This window comes from Bicyclus anynana, chromosome 5 (genome assembly GCF_947172395.1).
Source record: "Bicyclus anynana chromosome 5, ilBicAnyn1.1, whole genome shotgun sequence".
In the NCBI taxonomy this organism is placed as follows: Eukaryota; Metazoa; Arthropoda; class Insecta; order Lepidoptera; family Nymphalidae; genus Bicyclus; species Bicyclus anynana.
Window position 1 is genome coordinate 13,903,859 of NC_069087.1, and position 15,016 is coordinate 13,918,874.

At 35.8% G+C, this 15,016-nt stretch overlaps 2 protein-coding genes across 2 annotated transcripts in view; one reads left to right on the forward strand and one right to left on the reverse strand.

Annotated features, from left to right (window-relative positions):
* LOC112052135 (pre-piRNA 3'-exonuclease trimmer) overlaps positions 1-15,016 on the forward strand; it is a 494,504-nt gene that overhangs the window by 110,161 nt on the left and 369,327 nt on the right. The gene's annotated exons all lie outside the window — the stretch shown is intronic.
* LOC112051787 (lipase 1-like) lies at positions 3,499-4,713 on the reverse strand. Its single transcript, XM_024090578.2, has one exon. The coding sequence runs from the start codon at positions 4,711-4,713 to the stop codon at positions 3,499-3,501; it is 1,215 nt and encodes a 404-aa protein (XP_023946346.2).

Sequence of the window (15,016 nt, forward strand, 5' to 3'; positions counted from 1 at the left end):
TTATATTTTAAAATTTGATTTTTGACAAAAAATTAAGTACTTGGACGAACTCGGAGTGCATAATTATAATATAAAGGTCTACTAAGTATATCTTCCGTGTTGTGATAGCCAAGTGGATCCTCTGCCTCTGATTCTGGAGAGTTGGAGTTCGAATCCGGTCCGGTGCACCTCCAACTTTTCATTTTAAAAACTTCAATTAATTTCAGACACGAACGGAGTCGGGATCGTACCCTAGTAACACATAAACCTTATCGTTTTTCTTATATCATAAGGTACTCCTACTCGTATTAAAACACTTTTACGCCACATTAAGGCAATCAATTTCAAAAATATTTATAACGTATCTTTTGTTTGCGAATTACCACTAACGAGAAATATGAATTATTGTCCCAGTTACAGATAAATAAAGCTTTATAAAAATAATGAAGTGAATAATTTTATAAACCATTAAAGCTATAAAATTGATGAAGAGTTTTGTTTTATGAAAAATATCTTGAACTTTGTTGTGGTTTATTAATTGGAAAGTAGAACAACAGAGCGGTTACAATGAAAAGATAATTATCGTGGAAAATTTTCTATTACACAATATTTATTAAGAAAAAAACCGGCCAAGTGTGTGTCAGGCAACGCGCAGAGTAGGGTTTCGTAGATTAACACAAAAATACCGATAACCATACCCCACACCATGGGATTTCCATGGGACCAAAAATTCATCCTTACTTTGCATATTAGGAAGGAACCCAAAAAAAATTTTTTTTTAATTTTTTTTACCATTTTATAATTGAAATGAATGTACATACCCATACTAAATTTTATCTTTCTAGATGTAACAAACTCTGAGTTATCTTACTGACAACTTTATTTTTTAATTAACAAAGGAATAGTATACAATTTTCGATTACCAACAACGTTTTTTAAGTTGGTCGACTATTACTCTTTAAATAGCGATTTCTAATTATCCATTATAGTTTTCCTTGTAATTTCATTATATATCCTACTTTTGTGAATTTTTTATCCTTAGTAGCCGGTAGAAGATGCGGACATTTGACTCTAACAAGAATTTTAGAGCTTAATATTTCTCCCCCTCCCTACCTTCATATCTTTTAAGGACCTATCTACCGATACCTCATATTATGAGATAAACGAGTAAAAAAACATTCTTCCCCACTTTACATGTTGGTGAGGTACCTACCCTAAAAAAGATATTATTCAAAATTTTAACTAACGACTCTGTTCACATTTTTAATGTACATAATATTCATGTCAATTTACAGCATTCTAGTAGTAATAGTCTCTGCGCTAAACCGGACGGACAGACGGACATGACGAAACTACAAGTGGACTACGGAACCCTAAAAATGTTACAAAGTTTATTAAATATAAATGGATCATTCTTAGACTAGTAGATAGGTACCTACCAGCTATATTAATTATTAACAAGAGCACAGTTAGTAATATCAAGAGTTACCCCCATTTCTGATTCGATTACCCAGAGATACTCCGAGCTTAGCTCGCATCATAGCCCGCAGAGTGGCTCTGAGCCTTCTTTTTCTGAGCCGAAGAGGCTCTTTCTGAACATAATTCTGTAGTCTGGCAAGTTCGTTAATAACACTCCCATGATATGCGGGTGACGGGGGGAATGAAATCGTGCGTTTGGGGAAGTTAGGTGAAATGAAATGAAATGAAAAAATGAAATCAACTTTATTTGCCTTAATACACTTAATAAATATACAAGATGGACATACAAAATATAAAGTCACAGTGTATTGCCATATAAATGGCGCGCATACAATTTATATAATTGTTTGAGTATATATTACTTACCCACAATCATTGGTGAATCAGTCGTGGGTTTTTCATTCATCGCTACACGCCCCCCGGCCCGCGCGGACCATCGGGAGTTAACGAAGTTGCCAAGGTATAGTAATTCCTCGAATTGTCAATTGGATTTACGTGTATAGATGTTATCTTCGAGGTAACAGGTCTTAGCACGTCGCGTAATCTTTAATAATAATCTAGATTTTAATTGCTTATGGTTATGTGCTCGCATATGATTTTCTTTGTTGTGTTGTTTTTTGCCTAGACGGCAATTTTTATGCTAAAATTAAAGTAGATTTTTTTATAACAGGTAAAAGGAGGACGGTCACGCTCCATACAAAAAAACCCAGGCCCGACAGAAACGAGACATATTTCATTTATTCTTATATATTGTCTTTTGTTAAATTAAATATATTTTATATTCGAAATCAATGGCTAACACCAAAAAATATTGCCGTATGTTTTTTAAAAAAAAAAAAAAAAGCCAATATTATCTATTGTATCGTCGTTTAACTACATACAAATACAAATTTTATAGATAACAAAAACATTTTCAGAAGAAGAGAAGCTAAAAATATTTTTGTTCGATTTTTCGTCTGTCTGTCTGCGCGTGTTTTTTTGTTATTCGGGCATCACGCTGAAACTACTGAATGAATTCAAATGAAACTTGGCACGGTTTAAGACCATAATACGGAAAAGGTTATGAGATACTTTTTATTGCGAAAATAAACTAAGAAAAGGGTGAAATAGGGGTTGAAAGTTTGTGTGGAAAGTCCTTCATTTTTAGAGTTACAGTTTTAAAAATTTGTTTATAAACCATAAAAAAAAATACGAAATATAATGAGATTCAAAAATGTTTAAAATTCAAATTCTAAAGCGGTAAAATAGGGCTACAAAGTCCTAAAAACAAAAAAAAAATATAATTTGAATTAGACGTGTCATTGATGTGTTTTAGAAGTTCGTCGACAAGTGTGAAATAGCGCCCTTGCCTATATTATTAATCATTATTATTATAACTGTATAATAATTACTTATGTTCAAATGCCTTATCGCTAAGTGAAACAATGTGTACGGATTGTATGCTTAAGGTTAAACTAAATTTAACACGCAATTCTTACCTGTCAGGGTCAACAAGTGACTTTATCAGGTTAAAAACGTAACAATCACTAAAATCTTTTATTGCGACATACGTCTTACGTCTAATGGTTAGGTATTTATAAGTAGGTATGCCTATATTGTCAATCTAGAATATTTTTGGTTTGTCACCCTTGATGTAAAACTAAACATGGTATCTATTTGTAAGAATGAAGGTCTGGTAAAGAAATATACATCCATTAGCCTTATAGCTCATACAACTCATCGGTTATTTTGAAATCAAATCAGGAAGTAAATTAGAAGATAGTCGTTGTAAATCAAATACAGCGACAAAAATATAATATAAATAAAATCAATAGGTAAAGTTGATATTCTGTCAATTACTAAATCAAGAATTTGAAGAGAAAATTTAAACAGATTGAATGAATTAAAAAAATAATGAATCATACAAAAATCTAAAAAATCTAATCATACGGTCTAAAAGTACAGGCACACAGGTTTTCTATTGCTTAAAGCTGTTTTTCTCTTGCAGACCACATCACTCTAGCCTATTATAGTATAGTATATTTACAACGTGAAACGTTTTTACGCTGTGCTGTATTTTAGTAAATACTCACTCACAATAGGGAAACTCAGATTCTTAATATTTTGGCTGTACACCATATCAAAATGGTTCCACAGAGGGTCAGCGATTTCTCTCACTTCCAATACATTCGGCAATTGTTTTACCATCCATAAAACATCTTCAATATAATCAACATGATCGTTGTTCCCATACAAGACCACTACAGGTGCAGTCGTAGCAGATAAATTGTATATTGGCGCTTGATCTGTTCCGTAAGTTTCAATGTTTAGTTTCTTTCCGTAATCAAATTTTTGGAAATTATCCGTTTCCAAACTCTGTCCATATTGAGCTAAAGTATGCGTTGACGTTCCGGACGGTGTATGCGTGGCTATTTGCTGCAGAGTTTTGCTATCTATAGATCCCGGATTAGGTGAGTCAAATAAACCTAGCCCGGTACTAGAGGTCACCCATGCAAATATATCAGATTTAAACAGTAAGCTCACCAGCGCTTGTACGGGTTCACCTAAAGCAAATACTTCGTACACGCCAATGGAAGTTAAAACATCTTTCAATTTGTTAAATTTGTCAAAAACAGTTCTTAAAACTACTGATTTCATATTGGTAATTCTCGATGATGGAGCTAAGGCTATTAGGATATTCACTTTGTCACAATAACCAGATCTCTCTGAACACATGATCAAACATGTTCCAACAGCCTGCGAGAAGCCAACGTAGCTCAGTTTATCCTTTTTAGTATTCTTTAAAATATAATCCACCATGGCAGGGAGATCATAGATTCCCATTTGATCTATTGAGAATTTCCAAAATATTGGATCTCTATCTGGATTTAAAGTGACATGTTTCCTTGCGTAATAGTTACCTCGCTGGTTTCCTACCCACAGGTCGTAACATTCGTTCGCTATTAGATATGCCAGTCCCGCGTCTGGTCCAGCATCTAGCCAAGTGTCTGCGCTTTGAAATAGTCCGTGAATAAGCAATACCGGATATTTTTTAAACGCAAAACAGTCTTTACTCCTCATTCGAAATACAGTAAGAATATATCCATCGTCAGTTGTTACTGTATGTTCTTCAGTCCAAAAATTGTACCGACCACTTAGTTGAGTAAAATTCAAAAATGTATTTTTATTAGAATTCCAAAGAGAACTTGTTGAAACATTTCCAATAGTTATAGCGATCGATAATATTAGTAAAGTAAAATGTGATCTGAATACCATTTTATCAATCGAGAAAGTGAATCAAATGAGGAGAGCTACAGTTTATATTTAAAACAGTTTGTTTATATTTGATTTACATTTATAAATAAAATGTAATGTTTCTGTGTTTGTTATTCTTTGTGAATTTAAACCACTGATTGTAATGAAACAGACCAAAAGTATACATGGGTATTTTTTCTGATTTGTACATACAGTCATTATAGAATGTTATGCCTGGAACAGCCAATGGTGTTATAAAATTCGAACAAAATGCAAATTCGATTGCAGAAGCTAGTTAAAGTAAAGACAGGTTGCTCATAATAAAATATTTATTTGTTAAACAAAAGATAAAAGTACAACAGTAAGCTAATTAAAAATATGTCGAATATGTTGGTGATAAAAATAGTCGAAAAGACAAATATTGATTATTAATGCTACATAATATTATCATGTATTTTAATCTGTGTAACAAACTGATATTGTTTTTCTGTGCGAAACGTAAGATAAAATGAGTAATAATTTATCTAAGAGTAAAGAAATATTATGGGTATAGTCCCGAGAATAAATAATTATACTAATATTAAAAGAGGTAAAGTTTGTGAGGTTGTAGGTTGTAATCTATGGATCTACCGATTTTGCCAAAAGAAAACTGAAACTTGAAAGTGTCAGGCTACATTATAAACCAGTATTCTACAGAAAACCGCTTTTCGCTAAAATTCGCTGGTGGTGGTATATTATTTTTTTCTTTTATTTTTTATTCTTTACAAGTTAGCCCTTGACTACAATCTCACCTGATGGTAAGTGATAGAAGCGGGCTAACTTGTTAGGAGGAGGATGAAAATCCACACTCCCTTCGGTTTCTACACGACATCGTACCGGAACGCTAAATCGCTTGGCGGTACGTCTTTGCCTGTAGGGTGGTAACTAGCCACGGCCGAAGCCTCCCACCAGTCAGACTTAGGACCTCAGTCTTGTAAATCTACAGCGCATTCCACTGCGCCACGGAGGGCGTAGAAGTGGTATCACTAAAACCCAGTGTATTACCAACATTATAATTTAAATTATGATTTATCCATTGTTGGTTATTTACGAGTACAATGTCATTTTGGCTCGTTGAACTCCTCGTTTGACATTGAAGAGTAGTAGAAGGTTGTTATTGCGCATTGTTGTCTTTTGATGGATTCACAGTCTAATTGGTAGGGTTAACATTTTTTACACTGCACAGAATATCTGACTTACAGCTATAACCTCACCTGTCTCACCTGCCACCTCAACTGCTAATATCACGTGCTCTTGGTGCAAACTGCAGATGGACTGACGCTGCTTTGGCAACCTATAAATGGCGGTATCATCATCATCATTCATCATTATCAGCTGATGGACATCTACTGATGCACTCAGACCTCTTGCATGGACCTCCAAGCACAACGGTCTCGAGTCGCCAGCATTCAGCGGTTTCCTGCAATCCGCTTGATGACCTCGGTCCACCTAGTGGGGGGTTGACCAACACTGCGCTTTCCGGTGCAGAGTCGTCTTTAAAGCATTGGAACCCCAACGTCTATCGGTTCTTCGAACTATGTGGCCTGCCCATTGCCAGTTTAGCTTTGCGACTCGCTGAGCTATGTCGATGACTTTTATTCGTCTGCGGATCTCCTCATCTGATTCGATCACGCAGAGAAACTCAAAGAATAGCTCGCTCCATCGCCCACTGAGTGACTTTGAGCCTTATATTAGAAGGCTCAAAGAATGGCGGTGTAACCTTTTCTAATTGACTACTTCCCGCGTTTATAAGTATCTGGTTAAAATATTATCATGGACATGACAAATGAAACATGGACCCTAGTGCCCTGCAGCCCCGCTATTGGTTATGTAATGGCGGGGCAAGGGGTAGTGATCTACCCCCCTACAAGATGGATTGACGACATCAAACGAGCCGCCAAACCTGCTTCGATTAAGATGAAATTTGGTAAAGAGATAAATTCTACAAGCAGAACATGGGCGCACTTTACTAGAAACATCTGTTGTTCCCGTGGGATTTGTAAAAAACACATTTTTAGACGAGTGATGTCGCGGGCGTCCGCTAGTTTATTTTAATATCTCCTTTTCATAAAACCCACAAACATAATGAATAAGAGCTAATTGGCACACCACACCTTTAATTAGGAAACAATTAATTTAATTTTATAATGTTATCAATTTATCAGGTTAACGCCAAAACAAGCAATTAATCTTTGTCGATTCAATAGATATTTTTTCTCAATTAAAAAAATTTACATACTTTTTTTAATTGATGTTCAACTTAAATAAATTACGAAGATCATTGAACTTTAATAGGTTATTGATCCTATCTCAACATTTATATTCTGCATTATTTTACTTAGCTATATTTTAATCGAATTTTCATTGTATAGACTGGATTGAATAACCTAATTCGTAGGTATGAAATACTATTGAGGATATTAAGGGGGTTGCAGGGCGCCGCTGGATGCTGGCGGCTCGAGATCGTTGTGCTTGGAGGTCCATAAGTCCGGTCCGGCTGATAAGGTAATTATTGTGTGAGCGCTTTCTTATCAACGCGATATTGAACATTCTAAACCAAACACCTTAATATTTATATTAATATAAAAATGTGTTTACTATTACTAAGTAATTTATGATTGTATTTTTTATTTTTTTTATTCATTACAAGTAAACCCTTGACTACAATCTCACCTGATGGATAGTGATGATGCAATCTAAGATGGAAGCGGGCTAACTTGTTAGGGGGAGGATGATAATCCACACTCCTTTCGGTTTCGCTTGGCGGTACTTCTTCGTACGGATGCCCGAATAACAAAAAAACACTGCACCAGACAGACAGACAGACAAAACATCGAAAAAAAATATTTTTAGCATTAGTATCGATTATTTATGAAAAAAAAAAATATTATCAATGAACAAAATGTACAGAATTCGTATTATAAGTATAGATTCTAGATGGCGCTGGCGTCCATTATGCCAATGTTTTCTTAAAAACAGATGGGTGAAGCTCGTCTCTAACTCAGATTCACTACGTTACTATTTGGATCGAACTATCACATAAGTTAGAGAGTTGACCTTGTCATATGCAAGTGTAATAATTTAGGCACTTTGACTTAATTAAATAAACAAAAACAGATTATACTCCATTGTTTTTACTATGGGAACAAGCACAGTAGCCATGGAATTTGAAGGTAAATATCAACTGTTTTAATTAGATTTGTTCAAACGAATCGTAAAGATTATTATCTTAGAGTTCCACGTTAACGAACTTGTTATACGAATGATATACGACTAGCTATTGTATTGTTTTAATACATACTAGCTGTTGCCCGCAACTACGTTTCAATATTTAAAAATTTGGTAAAAAAATACATCATGAAAAAGCTCATGACTAAGAGCCTCATGAGGGTGCGAAACTGGTCGTTATCATCATTATCAGCCTTTTTAACGGCTCCTTCCTTGCGTGAGAGGAGATAATATAGAGATATGAAACACAGCATTACTTTAATGAGGGTTGGTGGGCTTACGTTCAACTGATTGATTGACTGATTGTTTAATTCTGTAACGATCACTATCAGAATATTTCTATTCTTAGAAAAAGGCTTCAAAAGTGGATTAAAAAAATAAGAAAACCAATGTGGTACAAAAGTTTTGATTCACAATATTTGTCAGGACAACTTAATTAACAAATCAAACTGTAAGACCCTAGAATGGCAGAGGATGACCTGGAGTGGAGTCACGCACTTGTAAACGTTGTGTGTAGGGTTAAAGGCGCCTTCGACAGTAATCTCCGCCTATCCCAAGTATCCATAAAGAATTACACAACAAGAAATGTGGGCGGCTCTACTACTACTACTCTACGGCTACTAGCATATTAAAGCCGACCGTACGACGAGCGCTTGCGATATAACGCAAGTCGTTCTAGCCAACCGATCGCTACCCCTCTCTAACTTCCTACTCTTTACGGAAACTAGTCGCGCCACCTAGCGTCGGCACAAGCCAACATGAGATCGAGCAACGGCATATCCGTCTCAGACTAACTATTTCCTACACTATGATAATATCCGGAATTGACGGCTTTAATAAATAATTATAAAATTAGGTAATGTAAAAATAGTATTATAATAAATGCAAAGATTATATACTCGTAATATTCTCTGACTATATAACGGTGAAGGAAACCTACACACCAGAGAATATTCTTAATTCTCTGCGTGTGTGAAGTCTGCCAATCCGCATTGGGCCAGCGGGGTAGACTATTGGCCTAACCCCTCTCATTCTGAGAGGAAACTCGAGCTCAGCAGTGAGCCGAATATGAGTTGATGATGATGATGATGAATATTCTCTGTGCTAAAGTAAATGCATCTTTCTTACTAAAGAAATATTGGCTTTAACTTTGACTTTGACGGACGAACTTGATCTTTTTGGATATTTGGGGGGTGATATACGCTTAGGTACTTTCAAACTCGGAGCTTTTTACAGAACTTATGTTTTACAGTATATTAAAAAAGTAGATGAGGGAAGAAATAATATCCCGCGATTAAGTTATTATAACTTTTACCGGTCGTCTTCCACAACAGAAGCCTTAAAGAAACTAAAAGCCCGACAAACAGACAGCCCTATGTCATAGAATTTTTGTGGTGTTAACGTATTATCCGTCATATGTTTTATTGTTAAGATGTAAACAGTGTCAAAGTCGTCGACCGCTGGATCTGTCTACTCTAGCAGTGAACTTGTAAAGCTGACCTTTGTAACAGAAAAAAGCCTAGTGTATCGTATATAGGTAAATTATGAAGCTACCTCCCGAATCGGTGGTAGAGTCATTATTACATATGTAAGCTTAATTTTTTTTTTATAAAAACAAAAAACCCGACGGCTTAATGAACTGAAAAGAGAAAAACAAGTAGATATCAAAATATCTGTATAAAGTTCTGACTAAATACTTTGTGGTGCTGCAGGCGGGGACAAATACTTTCTTACGGGCAAAGAATGAAATACCAATGCTTGTCACCGCATATGTCACCACATATGTCAAAATTGGTCTAGCCGTTTGGGCTATAGGGCGTGCTAAAGAAATAGACATACATACACACATACATACGCTCGAAAAACATTACCCTCCTTTTGACGCAGTCGGGTAAAAAGCTCCAAAAAAGCCAGACTCAATCCGAGAAGTCATGGATTCGATTCTGACATATTGGAATAATGTTGTACTAAATCTATATGCAGTATTTCACAACGATATTTCATACTATTAGACATGGCAATAGTGCGTCGAAACTGAGGCGAACATACATAAATACTGGAAATTGCAGGGGCATAATGGTCTATTGGTCAAGGTCAAGGTGTATTGGTCAAATTAAAAAATATAAATTGTATAATGATAATACGTTCACATCGAAACATATGACGCTACTTGGCGGTAGAAATAAGTATAGTAGTAGATAGACATACCTATATACCGACTTCGAAAAAGGATGTTTTTATTTGGTCCTTTATACTATACTAGCAGACACCCTGCGGTTTCACCTGCGTAATTCTCGTTCGCCTAGCCACAGAAACGCCCATGGGACGCACTGGTCCCGGTTCTCGATCGACCCTTGAACGCCCGTGGGACATACGTACCTATGTAAATTTTGGGGATTTTTGAGAATTTTTGGGGGCGGGGCTTATCGGGGCGTTTATCTATATATCTGGTTGGTATCATGGGCGGAACGCGGGGACAAAATATAGCCTATGACACTCACTAATAACCTAGCTTTGTATTGGTTAGTTGATAATTTTCTAAATCAGTGCAGTAGATCCAGAGATTACCTCCAACAACCTCACAAACTGTACCTCTATATATAAATTTTGAAAAAAAATTTAAACTTCGTAGATTTTTTTTTGCATACAAATCAATAATTTATTATTCCTATGAGTATGTATCTACGTTTGTTTGTTTACTAAACAAATTAGTAGTAAATTGTTTTAAATTGTCAGCCTCTGGTTACATTCTAGTAAAACAATCATGTAATAGAAATATTACTTGTAAAATAATAGACATCTGCAGATCAAATGAAGGTTATTAAGTCAAAAGTTAAATATTAAATTATAGGTATAATAAACATTTGCTCGACAAAACGTAACAGAACTGAATACCTTCAATGTAATTGAATAAAATTGTCTTGTTACTAAGAATAAACACAAAACATTAATTATGTTGTACTTATTATAATTGAAATTTTATTGGTACCTGACTTTGTAGAGTTCCAGCGTATTAATAGTATTAATAGCCGACGCCTCGTGGTTTTACCCACATAGTTCCCGTTCCTGTGAGTATACGGGGAGAATATATAAGCTATGATATTAACAAATAACGTGGCTTTCAAAGAATTTTCAAAATCGATTCAGTAGAGCCAGACATTCATTACCTACAACACCGCAAACCTCCTCTTTATAATATTAGTTAAGATGTTTCTAATCCATACAGATAAAGTATGAAATATTTTTATTTTTCTTTCGGCATTTGAGCTTTCTGCCTTGAAAATGTTAAATTTTTGAATTTTCCGGAGTTCACTTGGAGTCTAATATGCTTCGGAGAACACAAACCTTTGCTAAATGTAATCCGATATTAATCTTATCAGAATCAAATATGAATCTATATACAGGTTGTCCCGTTAAATAGTAAGACATACTCTACAGGGTGATAGCTGACATCAAGGCCTACTGAAATAACGCAATATATTTTCGCAAATTCTTTGTTTAGATTACTCCTTGAAGTTCGGTTCTTACGAAGAGAAAAAATTAAAGTCTAATAAAAAATGTCTCCCATACAGATGATTCGTATTCTCTAATGTAAAAATTAATCTCGAATCTTCCTAAGCGCAAATCTCGAGAACGGTTTCGCTAATTCTTTTTTTAGAATACTCCTTGAAGTTCGAGGATGATTTTTACGGAGAGAAAAGTTTCCAAAGTCGAAAAAGAAATTTGTTTACTCCCATACAAACGATTCGTAATAATTTTAATTTTATTTTATTATGTTTCAGTAGGTGTAGGGTAGAGGTAGGGTACAGGTAGGGTAGAGGTAGGGTACAGGTAGGGTAGAGGTAGGGTAGGGGTAGTACAATCGTGGTCTCTACTCCAGAATTCTTTTGTCCTATCTTTTCTGCTACAAATCTGGCCCGCCCACTGCCTTCCGATTGCCTTTGCGCTATATCTGGAGTATATGGAGAGAGAGGTCTCTTACGGATTTTGATGATATGTCGTCGTCATCAACCCATACTCGGCTCACTGCTGAGCCCGAGTCTCCTCTCAGGATGAGAGGGGTAAGGCCAATAGTCCACCATGCTGGCCCAATGCGGATTGGCAGACTTCACACACGCAGAGAATTAAGATAATTCTCTGGTATGCAGGTTTCCTCACGATGTTTTCCTTCACCGATTGAGACACGTGATATTTAATTTCTTAAAATGCACACAACTGAAAAGTTGTAGGTGCATGCAACGGACCGGATTCGAACCCACACCCTTCGGAATCGGAGGCAGAGGTCATATCTACTGGGCTACACGGCTCTCTTTGATGATGATATGTAATAAAGACAAACTATTGAAAACATATCATAAACACGCCATAAACCATTTTAAGCACCAACGATAATAAAGCTAGACATAATCCCCACAACTATTATCCAACGCTATGCCACTTTACACTAGCATTTTCTCCATCAAACTACTAATCTTTAAAGCTTTAAATCATCAGGTTATATCTGTATACTGTACTTTCTATTATCACACTCGTTCTATGCAATGGGGGCCTAATAAGCAGCATTGGACTGATTTGCATTTACTCTCCTGAGCCACTATTACGTTGACTTTAAAGCCTTATGATTGGATATACTGATTGGTGTGCTTAGTAACTTGTGTTTCTTACATTAAGCTGAGCGATCACTGAGCATTAAACACTAAATCACTGACTTTATTAACAATAAATACTTGAGTTTTCATGATCAACAATAGTTTATAATTTATTAAATAGAAAGATAATAGAAATCGTAGAAGTGATTAATAGTAAACCTTTTGTAAATTGTAATTTGACGGCCTCCGTGGCGAAGTGGTATGCGCGGTGGATTTACAAAACGGAGGTCCTGGGTTCGATCCCCGGCTGGGCCGATTTAGGTTTTCTTAATTAGTCCAATTGGTCCAGGTTGGTTGGTTTGGTGGGAGGCTTCGGCCGTGGCTAGTTACCACCCTACCGACAAAGACGTACCGCCAAGCGATTTAGCGTTACAGTACGATGTCGTGTAGAAACCGAAAGGAGTGTGGATTTTCATCCTCCTCTTTTCAAGTTAGCCCGCTTCCATCTTAGACTGCATCATCACTTACCATCAGGTGGGATTGTAGTCAAGGGCTAACTTGTAAAAAAAAATCTCCTAAACAAGCAGAACTTTGCGGTATCACTGGCGTTGTCCCCATTCCCGTCTGAATACGGGGATAAAAATTTTTAATTTTAGTCCTTACAAGTAAGCTCTTGACTACAATCTCACCTCATGAAAAGCGATGATGCAATCCAAGATGGAAGCGGGCTTGTTTGGAGAAGGATGAAAATCCACAGTCTTTTCGGTACTGGAACGCTAAATCACTTTGCAGTACGTCTAGTAAGCAGTAAGCCTCTCACCAGCCAGACCTGGACCAATAAAAAAAACTCAGTCGGCCCAGCCGGGGAGTATATAATAGGAATAGGTATAAAAACTGTTTTTTACCGACTTTAAAAAAAAGAAGGATGTTGTTATTTTTTCGACGATGTTTTTTACGCTTTTTTTTATTAACCGACTTCCAAAAAGGAGGTTCTACGTTCGGCTGTATGTATGTTTTTTTATGTATGTCCAGCGATAATTCCGTCATTTATGGACCGATGTTGAGAATTATTTTTTGTTTAGAAGGGTTTACTTACAGGGTGGTCCCATTTTTTTCATGTCAGGATCTGATGATGGCATCCTGGAGAAATCAATTGTTTGTGTATTTGTTAGTGTTTCCATAAGGTCTTTTAAACCACTACAATTTTTTGAAGGTCTGTTTGTACAATTTTATGTTTTATGCTAACACTAAAAATGAAAAAATAAAAACTTTAATAAAAAAAAAAATTCAACCGACTTTGCTTTTTAGTTTAGGTTAATTTTCGAGTTCGAAGTCGGTTATATTTTTTTTATTAAATTTATTTTTTGTAATTGACAAACTCGGTTCAACTTTTTTGTCAAAAGGAGCCTCATTATGTATTTTATGGTTGTGATAATATAAACTACAGAATCACTTTAGACTATAGAACCACTTTGCAAGTGTAGCGGCGACGTAACACGAGTCTTTCATCGTATTTAATGATTAAGCAAACTAATTAGTTCTTGGCTTTACGTAAAATCATAATTCGATACCGCCTGACAAGGTGTCCCAATGCAATTTCATACTAATAATTCTTATCTTATTACCTAGTCAAGCTAATATTTTACCTGCCCTGGTCCTATGCGTAACCTATGATTTCGCAATCGGCGTGTTTAATTCATGTTTTCTTTTAACGTAAGGATCAAAACAGGTGCACAGCTTTTAACTAGACTACCTTGTATATATTGGAAAAAAGAGGGCAAACTGAAGTCCTATCCAGGTTCATCTTTATGAACTAACTAGCTGACGCCGCGCGGTTTCACTCGCGTGGTTCTTGTTCTCGTAGGAATACGGGGATAATATATATCCTATAGCGTTCCTCGATAATTGAGCTATCTAACACTCGAAGAATATTCCAAATCGGACCAGTAGTTTGAGAAGGGTTAGGCCAATAATTCACCAAACATCCAGGTTAAATTCCCTTTATCCTAAAATAAAGAAAGAAAGAAAGAAAATTATTTTATTTAGACACACACACACATACACACACACATAAATCACAAAAGACAACAAATACTTAAAACAAAAGAAAGAAATTTTAAAAATATAGTAAACTAATAATTTAAAGATATTAAACTAATAATTAAATGAAATCCAAAAAAAAAATATGTGTGCGGTACCAAAATGGTCACCACTCAGCATGTGCTACGCTAGTGATGGATGCACCAGCGCAGCGCTGGTCTTCCGTGGAGCCATGTGGCTGTGTCAAATACTGTGTCACTTACCATCAGGTGATAAATCCACTAAAAAGTAGCTTTGCAATTATAACATGCAATATTTAACTCGTGCTCAACAGTGAGCCTAATATAGTTAGGTGATGATCATGGTGATAATGATGACGATGATGATCTATCTATGCCTAAGATTGGTGTATGCAAAACAACTCCCAG

Excerpts from the sequence above, each read along its gene's own strand:
- LOC112051787 (XM_024090578.2), bottom strand. The coding sequence starts at position 4,713 with ATGGTATTCAGATCACATTTTACTTTACTAATATTATCGATCGCTATA.